Source organism: Nelumbo lutea, chromosome 2 (assembly GCF_056320005.1).
Source record: "Nelumbo lutea isolate HS-2025 chromosome 2, American lotus-T2T, whole genome shotgun sequence".
Lineage (NCBI taxonomy): Eukaryota > Viridiplantae > Streptophyta > Magnoliopsida > Proteales > Nelumbonaceae > Nelumbo > Nelumbo lutea.
In genome coordinates, this window is record NC_142685.1 from 37,212,797 (window position 1) to 37,236,774 (window position 23,978).

The 23,978-nt window shown below is 40.7% G+C and overlaps 1 protein-coding gene across 5 annotated transcripts in view; it reads right to left on the minus strand.

Annotated features, from left to right (window-relative positions):
* LOC148869912 (diacylglycerol kinase 4-like) overlaps nt 1–23,978 on the minus strand; it is a 106,679-nt gene that overhangs the window by 55,952 nt on the left and 26,749 nt on the right. For all 5 annotated transcript variants that reach the window (XR_016108269.1, XR_016108270.1, XR_016108271.1 and 2 more), the window contains exons 3-5: nt 20,871–21,008; nt 20,701–20,786; nt 18,588–18,675 (exon numbers count right to left, since the gene is read on the minus strand). Coding sequence is in view for 2 of the 5 variants with exons in the window: in XM_088973916.1 (XP_088830042.1) it covers nt 18,588–18,675; nt 20,701–20,786; nt 20,871–21,008 (312 nt within the window). In the remaining 3 variants the exon portion in view is untranslated. The remainder of the gene's footprint in view (nt 1–18,587; nt 18,676–20,700; nt 20,787–20,870; nt 21,009–23,978) is intronic.

Consider the following 23,978-nt stretch of genomic DNA (forward strand, 5'->3'; position numbering starts at 1 on the left):
GCAACAGGGAAATCAGAGCCTTGAGGAGTACTATGCTAGTATGAGAACTATCCGTAATGAGCTAAATGTCTATCACCCTCTCACTTCTGATGTCAAGGTTCACCAACAACAGCGAGAGCAGCTTGATGTGACTCGATTTATGGTGGGGCTGAAGTCTGAGTATGAACCAGTACGAGCCCAGATACTAGGAGAATATGCCCTTCCATCTTTAGAGGAGGTGTTTGCTTGTCTTCGGAGGACTTCCATTGGATCTATGGAAAACTCTAATATCTCAGATAAATCAGCATTTGCAGTGTCAAGAGGACGAGGTGGCAGAAGTGGGGCTCGAGGAGCCCAGCCTGGCCATGGTGGCAGTAGTGGTCCAGTGTATGGCCGGAGTGGTAGTGGTGGATCTACACATATACGTGGTGGTGGTCGTACTAGAGGTAGAGATTCAGGGGGAGCTCGTGGTAGAGGACGTGGCTCGGGTTCACGGAGGTGTACTCATTGTGGTTTGGATGGACATACTATTAACTACTGCTATGATTTACATGGTCCACCCTCAACGTGGGCCAACCATGCCATGAATAGTGAAACCAGTTCCAGCTTTAGACAGGAGAACCGGTCGGCTGACCAGATGCCTTCTACCTCTCCAGATGGTCCAGGCAAGGAGATGGTGAGTGTTCCTCGTGATGAGTATGAAAGGTTTGTTCAATCCACGTCACAGCAAAACACAACTACCTTTGCACACTCAGGTATGGCTTGTTTGGCATCCACACCCAACCCCTGGATTATTGACTCTAGAGACTCCGATCACATGACGGAAACTCCAGGTGTGTTTTCATCTCTCACTCATTGCTCAACATCACAATCTGTTACCCTTGCTAATGGCTCCACATCATCTATTCGTGGTGTTGGTAATGTTGACCTAGACTCTGTGTCCCTATCCTCTGTTTTATATGTACCTAAGCTTCCATTTAATCTTATGTCTATTAGTAAGCTGACCAAGTCCCTTAATTGCTCCGTTACATTTTACCCATCTATGTGTGTTTTTCAGGATCTCAAGACGGGGATGAAGATTGGTGGAGGGCATGAAGCCGGTGGACTGTATTATCTTGATGGGGGTGGAAGAACGTCAACAGCCCTTCAGTCCTCTATTTCTCCTCTCTAGTGGCATTGTAGATTTGGTCATCCCTCGCTGAAAGTGCTAAAGTCCTTGGTCCCTTCATTGAGTCAACTTTCTGTTCTTGATTGTGAGTCGTGTCAATTTGGGAAACACCATCATGTTCCCTTTAGTTCTAGGGTTGATAACCGTGTGTCGAGTCCTTTTTCTTTAATTCATTCAGATGTTTGGGGTCCTTATAAAGTGATGTCATATAAAGGACATAGATATTTTGTTATTTTTGTTGATGGCTTTTCAAGAATGACGTGGCTTTATTTAATGAAAGAAAGAAGTGAATTATTTGCCATCTTCCAGAAATTTTATGCTGAGATCCGCAATCAATTTGGCGTTCACATCAAAATTTTCCGTTCTGATAATGGTCGTGAATACTTGTCTTCATCTTTTGAAGAATACTTGGACCAACATGGCATTACACACCAAACTTCATGTACCTACACCCCACAACAAAATGGGGTTGCTGAGAGAAAGAACCGACATCTTGTAGAAACGGCACGCTCACTCATGCACCACATGAATGTTCCCAAACCTTTTTGGAGTGATGCAATGCTCACCTCTTGTTTCTTAATTAATCGGATGCCCACGTCTATTCTTGATGGCCGTTCTCCTTTTAGTGTCTTGTTCCCCAACATGTCTCCGTTTCTGCTTCCTCCTTGAGTATTTGGGTGTGTCTGCTTCGTCCATAATCTGGGTCTCGGGACTGACAAGTTAGATGCACGATCCCTTAAGTGTATCTTCCTTGGCTATTCCCGGACTAGGAAAGGGTACAAGTGTTACCATCCCAGTTCTCGTCGTTCTTTGGTATGTGTTGATGTCACTTTCTTCGAGTCCACTCCGTTCTTCGTGGGGTCCGGTGATGCTGCTTCCTACACATCACCTCCTCCTCTTCCCCTTCCTGTGGCTGCTAAGGAAGGGGATGCAGTGCTAAGGATTGTGAGGTACTTGAAAGGAGCTCCTGGCCGTGGTTTGCTGTACAAAAGTGGCGGAAAACTGGAAGTAGAAGGATACACCGATGCTGATTGGGCAAGTTCTATGTCTGATAGACGGTCTACCACAGGCTACTGCACCTTCCTGGAGGGTAACCTGGTAACGTGGAAAAGTAAGAAGCAAACAGTTGTGGCAAGAAGCAGTGCAGAAGCAGAATATAGGGCCATGGCACATACTGCTTGTGAATTAGTGTGGCTAAGGAACCTTCTACAGGAGATAGGATATGACATCAATACTCCAATGAAGCTCTATTGTGACAATCAGGCATCGGTTCATATCTCTTCCAATCCGGTGTTTCATGAAAGAACCAAGCACATCGAAGTTGACTGTCATTTTGTGAGAGAGAATGTGCTGAATGGAGTAATAGAGACTGCATATGTTAATACAGGAAATCAGTGGGCAGACTTGTTTACAAAAGGTTTGAGTCGGGGGAGAGTGGACTACATATGTAACAAGCTGGGATTATTTGATATATACTCACCAGCTTGAGGGGGAGTGTTAGTGAAGGGGTATTTCGGTCTTTGTACCTGTTGAGAGTGCTGATGTGTACTATTATGTTAGTTTGAGTGCCTCTTACTTAAATAAGGGCACTTATGTCTTTTCCAATTACATTAATAATATAATAACAGGTCTGGCCCAAACTAGGGTTGACTTTTTCCTATTTTCGAACCAGACCTTTTCTCTTCTCCTTCCTCTTTCTTCCTTCTTCTTTCACCTCTTCCTTCTTGCTATTTACTTTACCTTTCAGCTAACAAACAAGACAGGCTTCTAGGGCAGGCCGAACTTTAACAGAATTATTATTCAGAAGATAAATTCCTTTGTTTCTTTGTTTCCAACCTTTGCTATAGCATTTTGATCCTTTCAGAAAAGAAACAACAACAATAGTAACAATAATAACAATAACGATAACATTGGTGAAACAAACATGTAGAGAGAAAGTAAGACTATACAAAGAAATAGACATTTGTTTGTTTTATGCTCTTATGTTTCAGTTACAAACTGTTCTAGGGTTCAAGACAAGAAGAAACAGTTAAGTAGAGAGAAGGTAAGAGTTTGAGAAAAACTGGTTGTGAGGTCCGCTCCTCACACAACTATGTACGTTAATAGATGTCAACCATGCCCAGTTTGTTAGTATAGTCGCCAACTAAGTTTTATTCACAACATTTGTCAAAACTTCTGCAAATTAATCACCAATTTCACAAATGCTGGGCATATCTTCTTCGAAGCCACTTTTCTTCTCAAAAAAAAAAAAGTGCCCATCCACCTCAGTAGGCTTGGTTCTGTCATGGAGCCTCACATTTAGCCCCACAATCTGTCTTCCCCACTTCTCTCCACTCTCTCCTCTCTTCTATCTCCTGGTTCTCAGCAGAAACTTAATCTCCTGTGTACTCTGAAGAGTTATACTCGAAGTAGCAAGGAGGAGAAGAGAACCACAGAACTGAAGAGAATGTCGAACTGTTCTATCCAATCGACCAGTCCTTTATTTATAGATGAATATGGTACAAAGTACAAGAAATTACTGGGATGCCCCTGATTAGTGATGGGACACCCAGATGACTTAAATCATTAAACAGGATTAGGCCCAGGCCCATTAACACAAGCCCAGTTACAAGATAAGTTAAACATAAGAATGGGCTAATAAGAACTCTTATCAGCCGAACATCACTCTAACATTCTAACACTCCCCCTCAAGCTAAGCATGAATATCAATCATGTTTAGCTTGCCAAGTATGTCCCTGAACTTCGTTGATGCCAGCCCTTTAGTTAATACATCTACAATCTGCATCTCTAATGGAGTATAAGGCACACAAAGTTCTCCTAAAATAATTCTCTCTCTGACAAAGTGTCGATCAATTTCAATATGTTTTGTCCTGTCATGCTGCACAGGATTGTTGGCAATGTTGATAGCAGCTTTATTATCACAATACAGCTTGAGAGGACCCTCAGTCTTGATACCAAGCTCATTAAGGAGAGTCCTGAGCCATAAGAGTTCAGCAACCCCGTGTGCCATAGCCCGGTATTCTGCTTCTGCACTTGATCTAGCCACAACATTCTGCTTCTTACTACGCCATGTGACTAGGTTTCCTCCCAAGAATGTACAGTAACCAGAGGTTGATTTTCTGTCTCCAACGGACCCAGCCCAATCAGCATCAGTGTAGGCTTCAATTTCAAGTCTGTTGTTTTTTCTGAATAGAATTCCTTTCCCTGGGCAAGTTTTCAAGTATCTGAGGATTCTTTCCACTGCTCTCATATGAGGGGCCTTTGGTGAGTGCATGAATTGACTGACAACATGCACTGCATAGGCAATATCTGGCCGAGTAAGGGATAAGTATATCAGTTTTCCTACCAACTTTTGGTACCTTTCCTTATCACAGTATTCCTCACCCATTGATTCTTGTAATCCATGGCTTGGTTCTATTGGAGTGTCTGCTGGCCTGCACCCCATCATGTCTGTTTCTTCTAGGAGATCTAGCACATACTTTCTTTGACATATGTAGATTCCTTCTCTTGATCTAGCAACTTCAATTCTAAGAAAGTATCTCAGATTTCCCAGGTCTTTGATCTCAAATTCTGAAGCTAAGAACTCCTTCAGCCTCTTCGTCTCTTTCACATCATTTCCAGTAATCACCATATCATCCACATACACAATGAGTGCTGTAAGTTTGTCATCCTGTCTCCTTGTAAACAATGTATGATCTGCACTGCTCTGAGTGTACCCTACTTTCTTCATGGCCAAACAAAGTCTCTCAAACCATGCCCGGGGAGATTGCTTCAAACCATATAATGCTTTCCTTAGTTTACATACCTTCTTTCCAACATCATATCCAGGTGGGGGTTCCATGAATACCTCTTCATGAAGATCACCATTTAGGAAGGCATTCTTCACATCCAGCTGATGAAGTTCCCAAGAGAATTTTGCTGCTAGTGACAGTAGAACCCTGATTGTGTTGAGCTTTGCTACTGGGGCAAAAGTTTCCTTGTAGTCAATTCCTTCCTTTTGTGTAAATCCCTTTGCCACAAGTCTAGCCTTGTACCTATCAATTGACCCATCTTCCCTGTGCTTTACTGTGAATACCCACTTGCACCCAACAGTGCCTTTCCCTTCTGGCAGGTCCACCAATTCCCATGTCCTTGCTTTCATTAGGGCTTTCATCTCCTCATTCATGGCTTCTTTCCACCTCGGATCAGATGTCGCCTCTGAATACCTGGAAGGGACACATACAAAGGAAAGGGCAGACACAAAGGAATGATAGGCAGGGGATAAGTGTGAGTAAGAAACATAATCGGCTATGGGATGCTGAGTGGTACAAGAACGAACAGGCTTACGGAGAGCAATAGGAAGATCCAAATCTGAATTGAGTGAATCAGAATTACCTTGGATTGCAGAGACAGATTGATCTGAGTTCAACTGGTTGCAGTCATGAGGTTGAGGGGCCTTCTTCCTTCTACTGTATGTAAGTATCTCTTTTTCTTGTTTACTGGAACCTTCAGGAGCATCAGCCGAATCTGGAGAAGCAACTGGCACAGTGAAAGTCTCACTAGGTTGACCCGAAATGTTACAACTAGTAGTAGTGGAAGGTGATGAAATGGGAACAAAAAAGAAGGGAGAATGAGAATCCTCTTCCAACCCACTACTCTCCCCCTGAAGAGGATTCTGAGAAGACTGGAAATAGGGTTGAGACTCAAAAAAGACTACATCCCTAGTGACATTTTTTCTTGGAGACAGGATCATAACACTTATACCCCTTCTGCGTAGGAGAGTACCCCAAAAATATTCCCTTTGTAGCCTTAGGATCTAGCTTGGTATTCTTTGGATCTTTCACATGTATGAAGCATGTACAACCAAAAACCCGCGGGGGAAGAGGAAATTCTGGAAGAGTGGGACACAAAACAGAGAAAGGGGTCTTCATACTCAGTACCTTAGATGGCATCCGATTTATCAGGTAAGATGCAGTAAGAACAGCTTGAGACCAATATTGCTTGGGCACATTGTGCTGGAAAAGAAGGGCTCGAGCTGTCTCCAATAGATGCCTGTTCTTGCGCTCAGCGAGCCCATTTTGCTGAGGGGTGTAAGCACATGATGATTGATGTAACATGCCTGCATCTTCCATGAATGAGTTCAGGGATCTTTCAAAGTATTCAGCTGCATTGTCTGAACGGAATTGCTTGATCTTTTTATCAAATTGTGTTTCAACCATCTTGCAAAACATCATAATTATTCGGGGAACTTCTTCACGTCCTTTCAACAGATAAATCCAAGTGCACCGAGAATAATGGTCAATAAAACTGATAAAGTAACGGAAGCCATCAATGGAAACAATGGGTGAAGGACCCCAAACATCAGAATGAACCAAATCAAAAGGGGCTTGAATTTCATTACTAGAAATTGGATACATTGATCTACATTGTTTTGACATTTGACACACATCACAAATTAAACTCTGACTCAGAATGCCCTTACATAATTCGGGAAACAACATTGCTAAGGAAGAAAAAGACAAATGACCTAGCCTAGCATGCCACAAGTGCAGCCTAGCTATTGACTCCACACTTTCCGGACTAGTAGTAGAAGCTTGCAAGGCTGAGCTGACATCTTCATCAAAATAGTAGAGGCCCCCATACTCATGACCACTCCCAATCGTTCTCCTCGTCAATCTGTCCTGGAAGACACAATGAGAAGGAAAGAAAGTTATACTACAGTTCAAGTTTTTTGTAAGCTTTGAAACAGACAACAGATTTGAGGTAAGACTAGGAACATGTAGGGCTGATTGAAGAGAGAGATCCTTGCTTAGGTCAACCACCCCCTTTCCAGAGATGGTGGAGAGGGACCCATCAGCTACTCTCATCTTATCCTGGCCAGACAACAGATGATATGTGGAGAATAAGGAGGACATATGTGTCATATGGTCAGTGGATCCTGAATCAATCACCCAAGAGGTAGAATTAATGGAACTAGATGCACTAAATGTAGAAGTTGTACCTGATTTGGCAAGAGAGGTGAAAGCTAAAGAATTGTTCTTCAGACGGGCTAATGCCCGGCTGAGAACCTCTACCTCACTAGCTGTGAAGCCCAAAGTACTTGGTCCAGAGGAGTCGGCAGCCTGCCTTGCGGTGGAAGATGACATTGTCTGAATACTCTGTGAGTTGTCACAACAGTTGTTGGTGGCAAGATTCCCACTTGCTGTGTGGCCCTTATGTTGCCTTTTGTCCTTTCTCAGAGCAGCTGGCTTCAGATGAGGGTACAAGACCCAACATTTCTCCTTTGTGTGTTTCTCACCACCACAATGTGTACACTTGAGGGACTTCTTGTCTGAAAATCTAATCCCCTTAGTGGAGACTAAGGCTGAATGTTCTCCAGGTAGTTCTGTTGACTGTGTCTGGAAGTCAACTTGCATGTCCTTTCTCCTTACTTCTTCATTCCTCACCAGGTAGTAGACATGGTGAAGCTCAGGTAATTCATCTCTCCCTAGAATCTGTGACCTTATACCTTCATATACAGGGTCAAGACCCGCCAGAAACTTGAAGGCTCTGCCCTCCTCAATCTGCTTATCATGCCTCCCCTTATCATTAGCATTTTCCCAATCCAAGATCAAATGGTGGTCAAGCTCTTCCCAGAGGCCTTCTAGTGTTGCAAAGTAGGTTGCCACGGACATGTCTCCTTGCCTTAGGGCTGCAATGTCTTGATTCAACCTGTAGATTCTAGCATTGTTCTTTTTCTGGCCATATGTCTTAGATACTTTCTCCCAAATTTTAGCAGCTGTGGGGAAGTGATGAACAGTTCTGGCCACCCTAGGAGTCATAGAGGCCAGCAACCAAGACATGACTGTGGCATTTTCCTTGCGCCACACGGTGTATTCAGGACTGCCAATTTCTGGTTGTTTCTTGTCTCCATCCAAATAGCCTGTGAGGTCACGAGAGGTAATGAACAGCATTGCTGAGACAGACCACTCTTTGAAGTTATACTCATCTAGCAGCACACTTGTAATCTGCAAGCTGTGCAGATTAGGGCTTTCCAGGTTTGAGGACCTTGTAACAGGTCTGTTATCTCTAGAGGAAACTTCACCGGATAGTGAGGACATCCTGACTTCAGTCCAAGAGTTGTTCACAGTACTATAGGTGATTCTGTTAAGGACTGGCCAAATTGGTCATTGTGTTCACAGTACGGGTACAGTAGCAAATAGAGGTCTGTAACTGAACCAGTTCACAGTGTTGGTAAAAGTTTAAGGCTGCAACTGTTGCCGCAGTTCTGGTAAAAGGTAAAGGTCTGTAACTGAACCAGTTCAGTCCAAGAGTAGGGCTGATAACCGACCTGAAGAAAATCTGTAACTGAAGTTGCCGCAATTCTGTAAGAGTCTTGTTGATGCACTAAGACTGCAACTGTAGAAGCTGATGCACCGAAACTGCAACTGAAGCTGAAGGAGCTAAGTCTTTACCACTTGTTCTGCACAAGTCTTGCTGGAGCACGAAGCTGCAACTGTAGAGGAAGTTCTCCCCCTCTCGGCTCGTGCTAGGACTGCTAAATCAGCCCTCAACCAGGTCTGTCCTATACAGACCTCTCTTAGTAGCCCAATAGCTACTACTTGCTGGTGTAATCTAGTAGGACATCTACTTCTGGGTCTTACTTCCCTTGAGTCCTACAACCAAGAGAAAACCTAGGTTCGAACTTGCTTTACTCTCTTACACTCCTATGTCTTCACTGCAGCAACCCAGAAAAGGAAGAGAGAAGATGAAAGGACAGCAAGAGAAAAGAGTGTGCCTGCTGAAACCAGGAAGGAGCTAATGCTCTGATACCATGTACTCTGAAGAGCTATACTCGAAGTAGCAAGGAGGAGAAGAGAACCACAGAACTGAAGAGAATGTCGAACTGTTCTATCCAGTCGACCAGTCCTTTATTTATAGATGAATATGGTACAAAGTACAAGAAATTACTGGGATGCCCCTGATTAGTGATGGAACACCCAGATGACTTAAATCATTAAACAGGATTAGGCCAAGGCCCATTAACACAAGCCCAGTTACAAGATAAGTTAAACATAAGAATGGGCTAATAAGAACTCTTATCAGCCGAACATCACTCTAACATTCTAACATCTTGCACATGTTAATCTTTTTTTTTTTTTTTGGTAGTCTGAATCTGCTGGGCTGATTAACAACTTGGTATCAGAGCAAAATTTCTACCAATCTACTTGTCTTGTGCAGTCTTACTCCAGTCAGCTACATGAGATAGTTGAAGAGATAAGGTTTCTAAATTGTGGCCTGTTTTTTTAGGATTTTTGGAGTGGTTTGTTGGGAGAAAGAGGTGAATTACTTTAGATAGGACTGGCTACTCACATTGATAGTAGTGCTCAATGTATTTTGGGTTTCTTTAAGATTCTTTTGGAGATCAAATGCTGTTGATACTCATTTAAGAACATCTGGAGAGATCGACATAGTGAACTCCCTTTTCCCCTGAACATGGGAATGTCCAATTTGTATTGGGAAGACCAAAAACCTTGGTTGTTTGGGATTTTTGGTTTCATTGGACTTATTTAGTCCAAGTATTGAGGTTGATAACCTTTGGAAGTGTAACTGAGGTTCCTGGAACCTATTGTTTTCTAGCTATGGCACAAGCAATCTTTTGTGGTTGTTTTCTTTTTTGGGCATTTTATTTGTTGATCCATTAAAAATAATATTCTTGAAATCAATGAAGCAAGTGGCTCCGTTGGTACGCCAGAAATCACTGGTTTAATGGGAATAGTTATTTTCAATGGGTATAGGCTATGAAGAAATATATTGGTGGACATGGGAAACTTGGTTATATTATAGACTCTGAGGAGCCAGACTCACAAGATGCTAAACATGCGAAGTGGGTGCAAGAAGACATGATGATGATGTCTTGGCTACTAAACTCCATGCAACCACATATTAGTCTGGTTTTTTTGTTAATGAAAACAACAAAAGGGATCTAGGACAGTGCAGCTGAAGCATATTTTGATACAAGTATCAAACTGGGTAGGAATATATTCATGGAGTTGTCTTAACAAGTTTTGGAACCTCATTAGGAAAGTGCATCAAGTAAATCCATGTGTAGGGGTACTCACGATTCAGTTAACTGAACCGCGGGCCTATTTTCCAAACCAAACCGATACTACCAAATTTGGAAAAGTGGTAACTAAAACCGAACCAAAGTCAATTGGTTAACCAGTTGATCAATTCAGTTAACCACCAGTTCGGTTCATCGGTTTTTTGATATTTATAATATATATATATATAAATTTATAATAAAAATACAAGAAATACATATAAAATATTATATTATAAATAATACATTATACATTATCAATATATATTTATATCTAATGCAAAATATATATATATATTTGTTTATAATATATAGATAACATAATATATATGAACAATATATACAATAATACATATAATATATATAAATATATGTATACCGATCGATTTGGTTAACTGGAACTTTTGGTTCAGTCTTGTCAATTCGGTTCAATTTTCAGTTTTTCTAATTTTTATGATCACCCCTATCCATGTATGCTGGGAGAAATCATCAATGAACAAGATAAAATACTTATAGCCACCCATGCAAGGTAAATAATAAGGCCCCTAGATATCAAAGTGCACAATATTAAAAGGAATAGTGGATCTTATATTACTCAAAGGATTAGAATTTCTACAACGTTTAGTAAGTTCACAAGACTCGCAATGAAGAATGGATTGACTTGTTCCTTTAAATAATTCCAGGAACAAAAGACTTAAAGAAGAGAAAGATAAATGACCCAAATGATAGTGATATAACATGACACGGCTCATAGAATCTAACACAATGGATCCAAAAAGTTGCTTTCTAAAGAGGTATTGGGCTTTGCTCCAACACATCTAACAGGTATATCCCATTCACCTCATGGTCACTCCCAATCACCTTCTAATAATTCATGTTCCAAAAAACACAATAAGTGGGAAAAAAGGTTATGCAACAATTTAATGTTTTTGACAAAATGGGAAGAAGGGATATTTTATCTAAGCTAGAAAGAAGGTGATAAGTATTAAATAAATGGGAAATATTGGTCGTGTGATCAAAAGCACTAGAGAATGATCGAAGGAATCCTTTGGTTACCTGAGACAATGACAAGATTTGCAATGGCACAAATACCTGAGTGGGCAAATGCAAATGATGAGGTACTACTAAAAGGAGGTGTTGCAACAGTGGCTTATAGCTGGCCAACAATCCTTTAATGCTTCTCAAATTCTGCCTTTGCAACTTCAAGTTCTCGCCTTTCACATTCCCATTCTTTTTTGTTACTGTCATTCTTAAATCGTGCAAGTATCGAATTCATTGCAACTTCCAACATGTATTTTTTATGTGCTTGGGCTTCTTGCAATACTCACAAACTATATCCTTCTTCTCATTAACAAACTTAGGTTTAACCCCGAGATGTGCAAAGTGATCAACTGTAGTCTCTAAGATCAACACCTATCTTCTGCTCTTTTCACTATTTACCATAGCATAGGCTTGAGACAAAGATGCATCATCTTTTGATAATATATTTTGTCTAGTGATATCATACTCAGGGTTGAGGCCAAAAAGAAACTTAAACATCCTATTCCTCCAACATTTTATAGGTCTCAATGTCCTTGGTACTCTCCAAGACGACAACCTCAATTAGGTCAATCTCCTACCAAAGATTTTAGAATTGAAAAATACACTTCTAAGGGTTTCGCCCCTTGTCTATGATTGTTCACATCATTCTTTAGTTTATAGGCTTTGGGCACATTTGACTTTTGAGAATAGATTCCATTAACACTATCTCATACTTCCTTGGCTATATCCACCCATAGGTAATGCTAGACAATATGGGGTTGCATACAATTCACTAGCCACCATATAACAATGTAATTCTCATGTGTCCACTTCTCAAGATTAGGATCATCTTCTTTAGATTTCTTCTTACTACCTGACAAGTACCCCCACTTGCATCTACTACAAACATGAATCTTCACTGATTTTGATCAAATGAAATAATTGGTGCCATCTAGCTTTACTGTGGTCACATCACCCAACAAAGATTCCAAAAAGGCTCCCAGACCAACTCCAGGTCACTATTTTGTTTTAATTCAACTCCAGATGACACCATTTATCAAACAAAAACAATTATAGTCCAAAACCAAGGTCTTCCAACACTTAGGAAGCAAGAAAGAAGCAAAAGACAAGGTTTCAACTACCCAGCAACCAGGAAAAACAGAGAAAACCCAATCGCTCATATCAGTGAAGCCAAAGAGCTTACCAACTTGGATCAATCTCTGGAAGGATCCCCTTGATCCCAGTAGAAGATCAAGACTGTAATCAGTCTTGAATCCTAATAGGTTTTAGGTTTACAAAACAGAAGAAAGGTGAGAGAAAGGAGAGAGAATAGAAGAGAAACAGGAGAACACAAGTGATTGAAAGGAGGGACAGATTCTAACAGATCTGCCGCCGCCACTTTCTTATTATTTATAGGTTATGTTTAGTACATAATGGAAAGGACACATCTGCCCTTAGTACTTACATAATAAATAAAGTAAATAAAAGCTGAAATAAATAACAACTGAACTAACAAACTGACTCAAACCAACACTACTATAACTGGAACAAATAACTACACATGCTATCCTACGAACACAGTGGGGACCACTGCAATGGGGCCCACATCAGTGTTCTCTACGCTCCCCCTCAAGTTGGGAGTAGATATCTATCATTCCCAACTTGGATAGGTCTGTCTCTAACTTCTTCCTTGGTACATCCTTGGTGAGGATATCCGCGAGCTGCATATTAGATGTGATGTACGGAAGACACACTTCTTGTGATGTGACCCTTTCTCGCACAAAATGTCGATCAACTTCGATATGTTTAGTTCTGTCATGTTGCACTGGGTTGTGGGCTATATTAATAGCTGCCTAATTATCACAATACAGCATTAAGGGCTTTTCATAGTCAATACCCAACTCTTCAAGTAGTGACCTCAGCCACAAGATTTCAGCCACTCCATTAGCCATTGACCTGTACTCCGCTTCAGCACTGGAGCAGGAAACAACACTCTGCTTCTTACTCCTCCAAGAGACAAGGTTACCTCCCACAAGGGCACAATATCCAGAGGTAGACCTTCTGTCATCAACACTCCCAGCCCAATCGTCATTTGTATAGACTTCCACCCTCATGTGATTATTGTTCTTGAGCAGTATACCTCTACCCGGGCATCTCTTCAAGTATGCTAATATTCTCTCTGCCGCAAGAAGATGAGAAGTTCTAGGGGAGTGCATGTACTGGCTAACAACACTAACTGCATAGCTGAGATCCGGCCGAGTGAGGCAGAGATATAGGAGCTTTCCAACCAACCTTTGGAACATAACTTTGTCTTCAAGAGGCTCCCCGCCCTTTGCACTAATCTTGTGATTTTGTTCGATGGGTGTATCAGTCGGCTTAACACCCAACTTTCCAGTTTCTGCCAACAGATCTAGAACATATTTTCTCTGAGAGATAAAAATCCCCTGCTTGGATCTAGCAACCTCAATACCTAAAAAGTATTGTAGTGCACCAAGATCTTTCACCTCAAACTCTTGATGAAGGAGCTGTTTGAGGGACTCAATCTCATGACTGTCATTTCCTGTCACCACAATATCATCAACATAAACTGCAAGTAGTGTCAGAGAGGACTCCACCCTCTTGATGAATAGTGTATGATCTGACTGGGCCTGTACATAACCAAACTTTCCGATGACTAATCTAAACCTATCAAACCAGGCTCTAGGTGACTACTTCAAACCATACAATGCCTTGTTCAGTCGGCAAACCTTCTTACCTGTCTCTGTATCATAGAATCCATGAGGCAAACTGCATGTAAACCTCTTCCTATAAGTCTCCATTCAGAAAGGCATCTTTAACATCCATCTGAAACAGGGGCCAAGAATGATTTGCTGCAAGGGATAACAGAACTCGGATGGTGGTCACCTTGGCTACTGGGGCAAAGGTCTCCAAATAGTCTATACCATAAGTCTAAGTGAACCCCTTTGCAACCAGCCAGGCTTTGTACATTTCAATAGAGCCATCAGCATTATGCTTCACAATGAACACCCATCTGCATCCCACCGGTTTCTTTCCTTTTGGTGGGTCAACCAGTGCCCAAGTATTATTCTTCAACAGGGCATCCATTTCAACTTGCATTGCATCTTTCCATTCTAGAACTAATAAGGCTTTTTGCACTGTTCTTGGAATAGGGACATCGGCAATGGAAGTGAGATAGGACCTGTAAGATGGAGACAAACGATCATAGGATAAGAACTATGAGATGTTGTGAGCTGTAGAAGTGATGCAATGTCGTTTCCCTTTGCGAATGGCAATAGGGAGATCAAGGTCATCCACAAGAGGGGAAGTGGCAACAGTGAGAGGTATCTCAGTAGGCTCTGGATCTGGAGCCGCAGAAGGAACTGGAGCTGGCCGGGACTGCCGATGACTAGGATCAACCTGCCTGCATCGCCTGTGATAGACTCTCAACTCCGGCTCCCTCTGACCACCCTCACCACTACAACCTTCATTATCTAGTGGAATAGGTAAAGGAACAGCCCCACTTCCACTCTCACTGCTCTCCCCCTGAGGAAAGAAACTCAAAACAGCCCCACTCTCACTGCTCTCCCCCTGAGGAGAAGCCCTAGGATAATAGGGTGTCTCCTCAAAGAAGGTGACATCCATGGAGACAAATCGTTTCCTTAAAACCGGATCATAGCAGCAATAACCCTTTTGAGTTTGTGCATAACCAAGGAAAATGCATTTGGAGGCCTTAGGTTCAAACTTGGCCAGTCCCAATCACCAAGGTTCTCCTCCCAACGAGAACTCTCTCCAAGCAGATAGATCCCGTTCGTCTCACGGCCAGTCCCAATCACCTTCCTCGTCTCCAAATCCTGAAAAACACATCGGTCAGGGAAAAAGGTTACTGAACAGTTCATGTGTTTGGTAATACTACTAACTGAAAGCAGGTTAGTATCAAGCTTAGGAACATGCAAGACAGAAGATAAAAAGATAGTATCTGATAGCTTGATGTCCCCCTTGCCCGAAATGGGAACAAGAGAGCCATCAGCAATGGATACTCTATCTCGGTCAGAGGACAAGTGATAAGAAGTGAACAAAGATGGCAAGCAAGTCATATGGTCAGATGCACCTGAATCTATTACCCAGTAGTGGTCAGTATTACCTGGAGTTGAAGCATGGTAAGCTAAGGCTCGAGTACCTGAATGTGCAAATGCAGATGTGGCAGGAGCTGATAGTGGCTGAGATGGTTGAGCTGAACTCCCAACTTCCTTTTCCAACTGTATGAGGGCAGCCCGAACAGCAACTAAAGTCTCTAGGGATGTGCCTGATGAGGATGCCGAATCAGTGTTCACGGCCACATGAGCATTACCCTTCTTATTTCTTAGTTTTGCTGGGACCAAGTGAGGATGTAGCTTCCAACAAGTATCTTTTGTGTGCTTGGGTTTCTTGCAATGTTCACATACCAGATCCCGTTTATCTTCCTTCTTCCGATCCCTTTCTGAGTCACCCCCTGGCTTAGGTTTAATAGCTGTCAAGGCTGGGAAAGAGGACTGAGGCTGCATCATGACTTTCCTCCTGGTCTCTTCACTATGCACCAGGGAGTATGCTTGAAAAAGGGTCACACTATCTCTTGTCAATATCTGTTGTCGCACAATGTCATATTCTGAATTCAAACAAGCCAGAAACTCAAATATCCTATTCGTCTCGACTTGCTTTCTGTGAGTCTGTGCATCTTTGGGACTCTCCCACTCAAGGGTCTCTAGATGGTCAATCTCATGCCACAAGGATTTCAAGGTAGAGAAGTAGACAGAAACTGGCTTCTCTCCTTATTTAAAGTTGTTCACCTCACACTTTAATTCATAGGCTCGGGCAACATTAAGGGGTTGGGAATAGGTTTCTTTCACAACATCCCATATCTCTTTGGCTATCTTTGCCCACAAGTAATTTTGGCTGATATGTGGCTACATAGAATTACACAGCCACGCCATAACCAAATAGTTCTCTTGAACCCACTTGGTGTATGTTGGGTCCTCCTTGGAAGGTTCTTTCACATCTCCCAAGAGATAACCCAGTTTTCCCCTTCCTCCAATAGCCATCATGGCTGATTGAGCCCACTCCAAATAATTTGACCCATCAAATCTCATAGTTGTAATCTGAAACCCGGTTTCAGATACACTACCATAACTGTGGTTTCCAAAACTACTTTCTCCCTGACCCTTAAACTCCATCTTTGATCAAGATTCAGTGGCTACAAACTGTTAGAGTCACTATACCAGAAAACAAAGTCAAACAAGCAGGTCTGAAAACTGATCCGAAACCAACACAAATCTGATCTGATCTGATCCGAAATCTGATCTGAAACCAACCCAAATCTGATCTGAAATCAATCGCCTATCACAGTATAGGCAAGGAATCAACTCAAATCTGATCTGAAATCAATCGGCATGCACAGTACCAGGCAGCTTGTCAATCTGAGATGCTATTTTCTGAAATCACTACTGTGGGGCCCACTGCTGCGAGAGCAAAATTAGGGTTTCAACTGTGGGTCTGAAATAAGTGCTCAGCTGCACTCTCCAAGCAGTCCGCACAAGTGGGACTTGTCGTAGGGCAATATGAAACCCTAAAAACTAATCACCTCTGAGAGGGAGGGGGTTTGGCCCAATAGTCAAACCCTAGAAACAAACTTAAACACAGTTCGGCAAGTCAAACCCTAGAAACAAACTTGAATACAGTTCGGCCCCAACTTCTAGATAGGTCCAACCTATCTCGACTGATTGCAGTCTCTGAAACTCAATAAAAAAAACTTACCTATGTACTTCGGTTTACTGTCTTCTAGGGTTACCTGAACCCTAACCTTCGCTGCTTCTTCCTGATTACCAACTCTCTGCAAGCCGCGGCAAGTCTTAAACTGCTGCGAACCTCTCCTGGTAATCTCCAAGATTCAGCCACCGAATGCTTCTTCAAAGCTTCCAGCCCTAGCTAGTCCTCATGTGGTCGGCTGGACTAGACACATATGAGAAGCCCTAGATAGGCTCTGATACCAAGTAGAAGATCAAGACTGTAATCGGTCTTGAATCCTAATAGGTTTTAGGTTTACAAAACAGAAGAAAGGTGAGAGAAAGGAGAGAGAATAGAAGAGAAACAGGAGAACACAAGTGGTTGAAAGGAGGGACAGATTCTAACAGATCTGCCGCCGCCACTTTCTTATTATTTATAGGTTATGTTTAGTACATAATGGAAAGGACACATCTGCCCTTAGTACTTACATAATAAATAAAGTAGATAAAAGCTGAAATAAATAACAACTGTATTAACAAACTGACTCAAACTGACACTACTATAACTGGAACAAATAACTACACATGCTGTCCTACAAACACAGTGGGGACCACTGCAGTGGGGCCCACATCAGTGTTCTCTACAATCCTCAACCTGAATTCTTCTCTAGTCAGCTAGGGTTTCATCTCCAAGAAGCTTCTTGGTTAACCAAAACTGATCTGAACCTCTCCAATACCCTTCTTCCAACTTGGCTGCAAAAATCATGGACTATTCTCAAACTAGTTCTCCATACACCCTTCAAACAGAAGTGTGAATGGGATGAAAAGAAAAAAGGAAAAACAGGGTTTGGTTGCTTTGATACCAAGAGATTAGAGATGCATGAGAAACAGTAATAAATTGATAAATATTGAAGAAAGCAATGAGTGAAATAAGCTTAGAGAAGAGGGAAATGGAGAAGAATATAAATCGATCCTCTCTCCAGTCTCCTAAATTCTTTTATTACATCTAATCTAAATTAGAGGGACAATTACAATGATACCCTCAATAGGGCGACTAGCTTAACACAATAAAGAAAAACTAATGACAGGCCCATAACAATAAGGCCCACTAAGCTACAAAAGGATCTAATAAAAGAATAAAGAAAAAGAATAACAACTAAGGCCCATCCAGCCCAGTCTCTTTACAAAAAAAGAAAAAAAGAATATGTTCAAGATCTCTAATGTCTCTGTCTCTACAATTCTTTATCTCTTCTTCAATATTCCTTAACTATTATTTTGTTTTCTTCTGTCCAATACATCAACTAACTCTTCTACATTTTGCATTTCTTATAAGTTCTTATTAATAAAATCTTTCATAGTTACTATCAAACAGTCCGGCCAACCCTATTATGGTTCATACCTTTAACATGAAATTTATTTATAGTTGTTCTTACATCTCTCTATTCTGCTTATATAACTTGGTCTACCATCATATACAAACCTAATATGATGTCAAAACTAGAAGTTTCATCTATAAGATACTACATTCACAATGACTAAACACTAGGTAGGAACAACTGAAAAAACAGTCAACCAATTCATATTAAGGAAAAGCATTTACAACCTGATCAAGAGTACACTCCTCTGAATAGTGCAGACAATGAGGCAGTTCCACACTTTCTTCAGCCGGCATTGCAACCAGAATGCGCCAACTGTGCCAATTCAAAAGATTGACAAGTTTATACATCATGAATCATGAGAAAAAAGTGACAAGTGTTGGGACTCCAGATTGATAAAATCATATCTGAAATCGAACATTTCTTATTAACTGAAAAGAAAAATATATAAATGCAATAACTCTGCAATGGGTTTATTGTACACATACCCAGAGTAAACAATACCAGTAATGGTAATAGATGTTGGATGGATCTATTATTCTGGTACTAACTACAAGGGAATTTGTAAATAATATTCTTATTTTAAATGATTTGTAACTCTGGCACTATGAACAGCAATCTAAGTAGTTTGAACACAATACCCTTTGAAATATAGATATTGTATGGGTTACTTTCATTACATTGCATTAATAATCACTGTGACTATGATTTGGAGTTTTGTCAGCAAAACCTATAAGAGATCCTCTATCTCTGATTCTTCATGTAAGCTATGAATACTGACACTGAGGATCATTTCACCTCCTAAAGGAAAGTGATCCCCAGCATACACTTGATAAAAAGGCCATTAGAGAATGTTGGGCTGAGCTGTCTAGGGTACTGGGAGTGGTAGACTGAATACAGACCTAAGTTTGGCAGATAAAGAAAATTATAAATCCATTACAGGCATTGGTAAGGGAAGCAGTGCTTTGGACATTATGAGAAGAAAGAAATGAAAGAATCTTTAATGGGAAAATGTACACCAAGGAAGTAATCATAAGTTCATAGTATTACTCTAAGGATAGTGCAATGGCTCAAGACTGTAAATATGCTTGCTTCCCTTTGTATGGATGACATCTTAAGATAATGGAAAATGTGGCATGGTCAACAATTTCAAGAGAACTTCAATGCAATGTTATACACCAGCCATAGACTATTGGAAGTAGTTAAAGAAGTAGATTTGTTGGTTTTTTTTTTATCAATAACAGAATTTCATTAGAAATATAAGAAACAGGTACAGCAATCCGGAGAGAGATTTGTTGTTTGTTTTTAGTTGCCATTTTTTCTTTCTTATGTTTCTTATTTATTTATGGACTTACCATCATTGGGCAATGGGCTTAGTTTATTCTTTCATAGTCTTTCATAAGTCTTTTTTATTACTGCTACCTTACCAGGGTCTTTTTTTACTGCTACCTTAATAGGGGGACTTCTTTCTCATATTCTTCTCTTTGCTATTATCTTTTTTTTATTGGCAACTCAGAATTTATTTATTGATTAAATTAAAAAAGCATATACAACGAGAAGTTGTGCACAGAAGGAGAAGCCCGAAAGGAAAAAACCACTAATTACAACCCAGCCCAGAATATAGATTGTCTTTGAATCCCTTGTTTGGCTTGTCCCAGAGCACTCCCAAAACTCCTGAAAGGCGAGAATGCTCCACACACGCAGAAGAAAGCCTACCACGCCAAGCCATACTGCACGACTTCTCTTTCTATCACTTCATCCCAGCCACCGAGAACCACCTCCCCAACCGTGAATCAATATCTCTGGATTTCTGCTTTTCTATACCCAGAACCCAGTCCGCAGCTTCTAGACTGTGAAACATAAACAAGAAGAGACTGCCATTTAGTCTCCTCACTCAATCACCCTTTCACTTTCTCCATTCCAAAACCACCCAAGCTTCAATCTTTTCAGCATCGAGCTTGCTTTCCACAAGTCCCCCAACTAGACTCGCCTGGAGGACATTCATCCTCTCCATCTTCCCCACCTTCCTAACATCCACTTAAACCACCACAATCTTGCTCCCCTCCATCAAATCTCATGAGGGGATTGTTAATTGTTTCTAGTTTCCTTCTTTAGTAAAATTCTACCTTTCAAAAAGAAAAAGAAAAAATAACTTATATACCATAGGCAGAAAATGTCTTCTAGCACAAATACTTGTCAAATCAGTTCCCCCATGTAATATGTTGTATTATTAGTGTAATACTTTTTAAGTAAATGCAAGGTCCCATTTCATTACCAAGAAACAAAGAATTAAGGATCAAGACAAACATTTCTTTACTCTACCCTATGAAAAGAAATTACCTATCAAGACGGCAAATTGGACCAATAACAGCCTTATGCAAAGACCTCTTCACAAATGACCTCCATGGAAATGAAAATGAACCACCCTGAAAAAAAAAATACACAAGAAAACAAGTCAACAAGGTAATAAAGCAGTTATATCAAAAAACACATGTAGCATAAATTCTTACCCAACCAAAACTCCTAGATAGGTCATTGCCAGTACCAAGTGGAATGATTCCTGTTGGAGGAACTGGCTCTCGGTTGTGCTTATAAAGTTCTGCAAGACTTCCAAGAACCCAACCCACTGTGCCATCACCCCCTGCAACCTGCCCAGAATAATCTTAAGTTCTTCACATCAAAAAGATATTCCTGACAAGGAAACCAAAAATTACATTCAAATATCACATACAAAAATCATGATTGTCCACTAAAGGCAATCATGTTCATACAATTCAAGTGTCCTCAAATGCATTCTTCCGACATAGAATTAAGAAATTGCACTTAGATCCATGTTCACCCAAAAAATGTCAAATTCAAATCAATGAATGAGGCCTGCACATCATTGAAAACAATCAAGGAAGTAAAATACATCATTTAAAGAAAAGGGAATGGCATTGAGGAGACATACAGATTGAAACACAATGGGTGCAAAGGTCAACAAATAGTTTGGCAAAGCAAGGGGCAAGTAGGCAACAATTGTTTTGGGCTCTTTTTTTTTGTGATCAATAACAGAATTTCATTAGAATTATAATAAAACAAATTACAAGTCTGGGGAATTATTCACCAGAGTTTATGTAGTCACACTCCTCAACAAAATGGGGTTGCTAAGAGGAAAAATAGACATGTGGTTGAAGTTGCTCAAGGTTTATTGTTCCAAACTCATGTTCCTACCCGTTTTTGGGGCGATGCTGTCAAGAAGGTTGTGTGTCTCATTAACTGGCTTCCATTAAGGGTCTTTAAACTTTAGTCTCCTCATCAGCTTCTCCTCCCTAATGAACCTCTTTAATTTACCCCTTAAGATCGTTGGTTATATGTGCTTTGTTCATGATACATGTCCTTCCTACATAAATTTGATCCAAAATCAATCAAATGTGTATTCCATGGTTACTCCCCTATCCAAAAAGATTACAAATCTTTTTATCCTCTTTCTGGAAAGAGATGTTTCTAAGGATATTACCTTTCTAGAGTCTTCCTTTTTCCAGTCATCCCGTTCAAGGGGAGAATGCAAGTGAAGATCAGACTCCCTTTTTGTCTTCTTGTTCCTATCCCTATACCTCCCCCTTCCTCTCATCCTTGTAACAATGATATTCCTTTTCCTCCTCCTATGTATCAGCCTCGGCCCTGGCAGCAGTTCTTCATCAGGCACAGTAAGAGCGTGGCTCCTAAAGCTAAATGCCCATCACAAATATGATCTCTCAAACTCAGGTAATCTTGCACCCCCTAATAATTCTGTTATTGATCCAAGCCTTGGTCTTCCTATTGTCGTCCGAGAGGGAAAGAGGACATGCAACAAGTATCCCATTACTAACTATGTGTCTTATGATGTCTTCTCACCTTCCTATTGCGCCTATATTTTTGTCATTTCTTTTGTTTCCATCCCTAGCAGTTTTACAGAGGCAATGCAATCCCTCACTGGAAGGAATCTATGAACCAAGAGATGGAGGCCCTAATAAAGAACCAAACTTGGGAGATTGTTTCTTGTCCCAAGGATAAGATTCCTATTAGGTGCAAGTGGGTGTACACTATTAAGCACAAGGCAGATAGTTCAATTGAGAGGTACAAGGCTCGGCCAAAGGATACACTCAGACATGTGGAACTGATTATCTTGAAACCTTTGCCCCAGTGACTAAAATGAACTCTATTTGGGTGATCATGTCTCCTGCTGCCCACTATTCTTGGACTTTATATCAGATGGATGTAAAGAAACCTATAGGAAGAACTTTATATGGACTTATCACCTGGGGTAAGCCTTCCTAATAGCGAAGAGGAAAGTTTCCCAATTGAAGAAGTCTTTATATGGATTCAATCAGTCCCCTAGAGCCTAGTTTGACAAATTTAGAAATGTTATCTTAAAGATTGGATTCTCTCAATCTCAAGCAAACCATACCTTTTTATAAGAAGAGTTGATGGCAGAATAACAATGTTGATAGTACATGTTGATGACATTGTTGTGACAGGTGATGACATTACAAGTATCTCTTAATTAAAATCCTTCCTTGCTTCAAAATTGAGATTAAGGATCTTTGGTGATCTTTAATACTTTCTGGGCATTGAAGTTGCAAGATCCAAGAAGAGAATCTTTCTTCACAAAGGAAGTATGTTCTTGATTTGCTCCATGAAGTTGTGAAATTAGAGAGCAAGCCTGTAGAAACTCCAATTGATCCTAACCATAAGTTGAGTGCTACTGAAGGAGAAGTTCTTCCAGACAGAGAAAAAAAATCAGAGATTAGTGGGTCGTCTCCTATATCTTTTTCTGACTAAACCTGACATATCTTATGTTGTTGGAGCGATTAGCCAATATATGCATGAAACCAGAACATCTCACATGCAAGCAATTAATAGAATTTTAGCTTATCTGAAAGGATGTCCTAGTAAAGGAATGTTGTACTCCGATAATAGTCACCTAAAGATTGAGGCTTACATAGATGCCAACTAGGCAAGGTCCATTGATGATAGAAGATCTACACTCGGTTATTGTGCTTTTAGTTGGAGACAATGTGGTTTCATGGAGAAGTAAGAAACAACCAATTGTTGCACGTTCTAAACTACTCTGGTTGAAGACCTTATTGACTAAGATGGGCATACAAGTTGATACCCCAATGAGATTGTACCATGACAATCAACCAGCCATAAACAATGCACACAATCATGTTCAGCATGACCGTAAAAAACATATTGGGGTAGACAGACACTTCATTAGAGAAAGGATTGCTAGAAGAGATATTTGCCTTCCTTTTGTAAGTGTTAAAATTCAGGCTGCCTTAGAGTTCGGCCTGACTAAGTTCAGTTATGTAGAAGAAGAAAAGGTGATAGAGAAAGAGAGAGAGAGAGAGAGAGAGAGAGAAAGAGAGAAGAGAGAATTCTGGTTAGAACTGACAGAGTCAACCTGACTTCTCCCAGTCGGCCAGTAAGTATTTATATTATTATTAAAACAAGACTGAAAAGACCTAAGTGCCCTTACTTAAGTTAAGAGCACATGTTCCAACACAACACTACAAATCATCAACATCAACCAAGGTATAAAGACAGAAATACCCCTACGCTAACACTCCCCCTCAAGCTGGTGAGTATATATC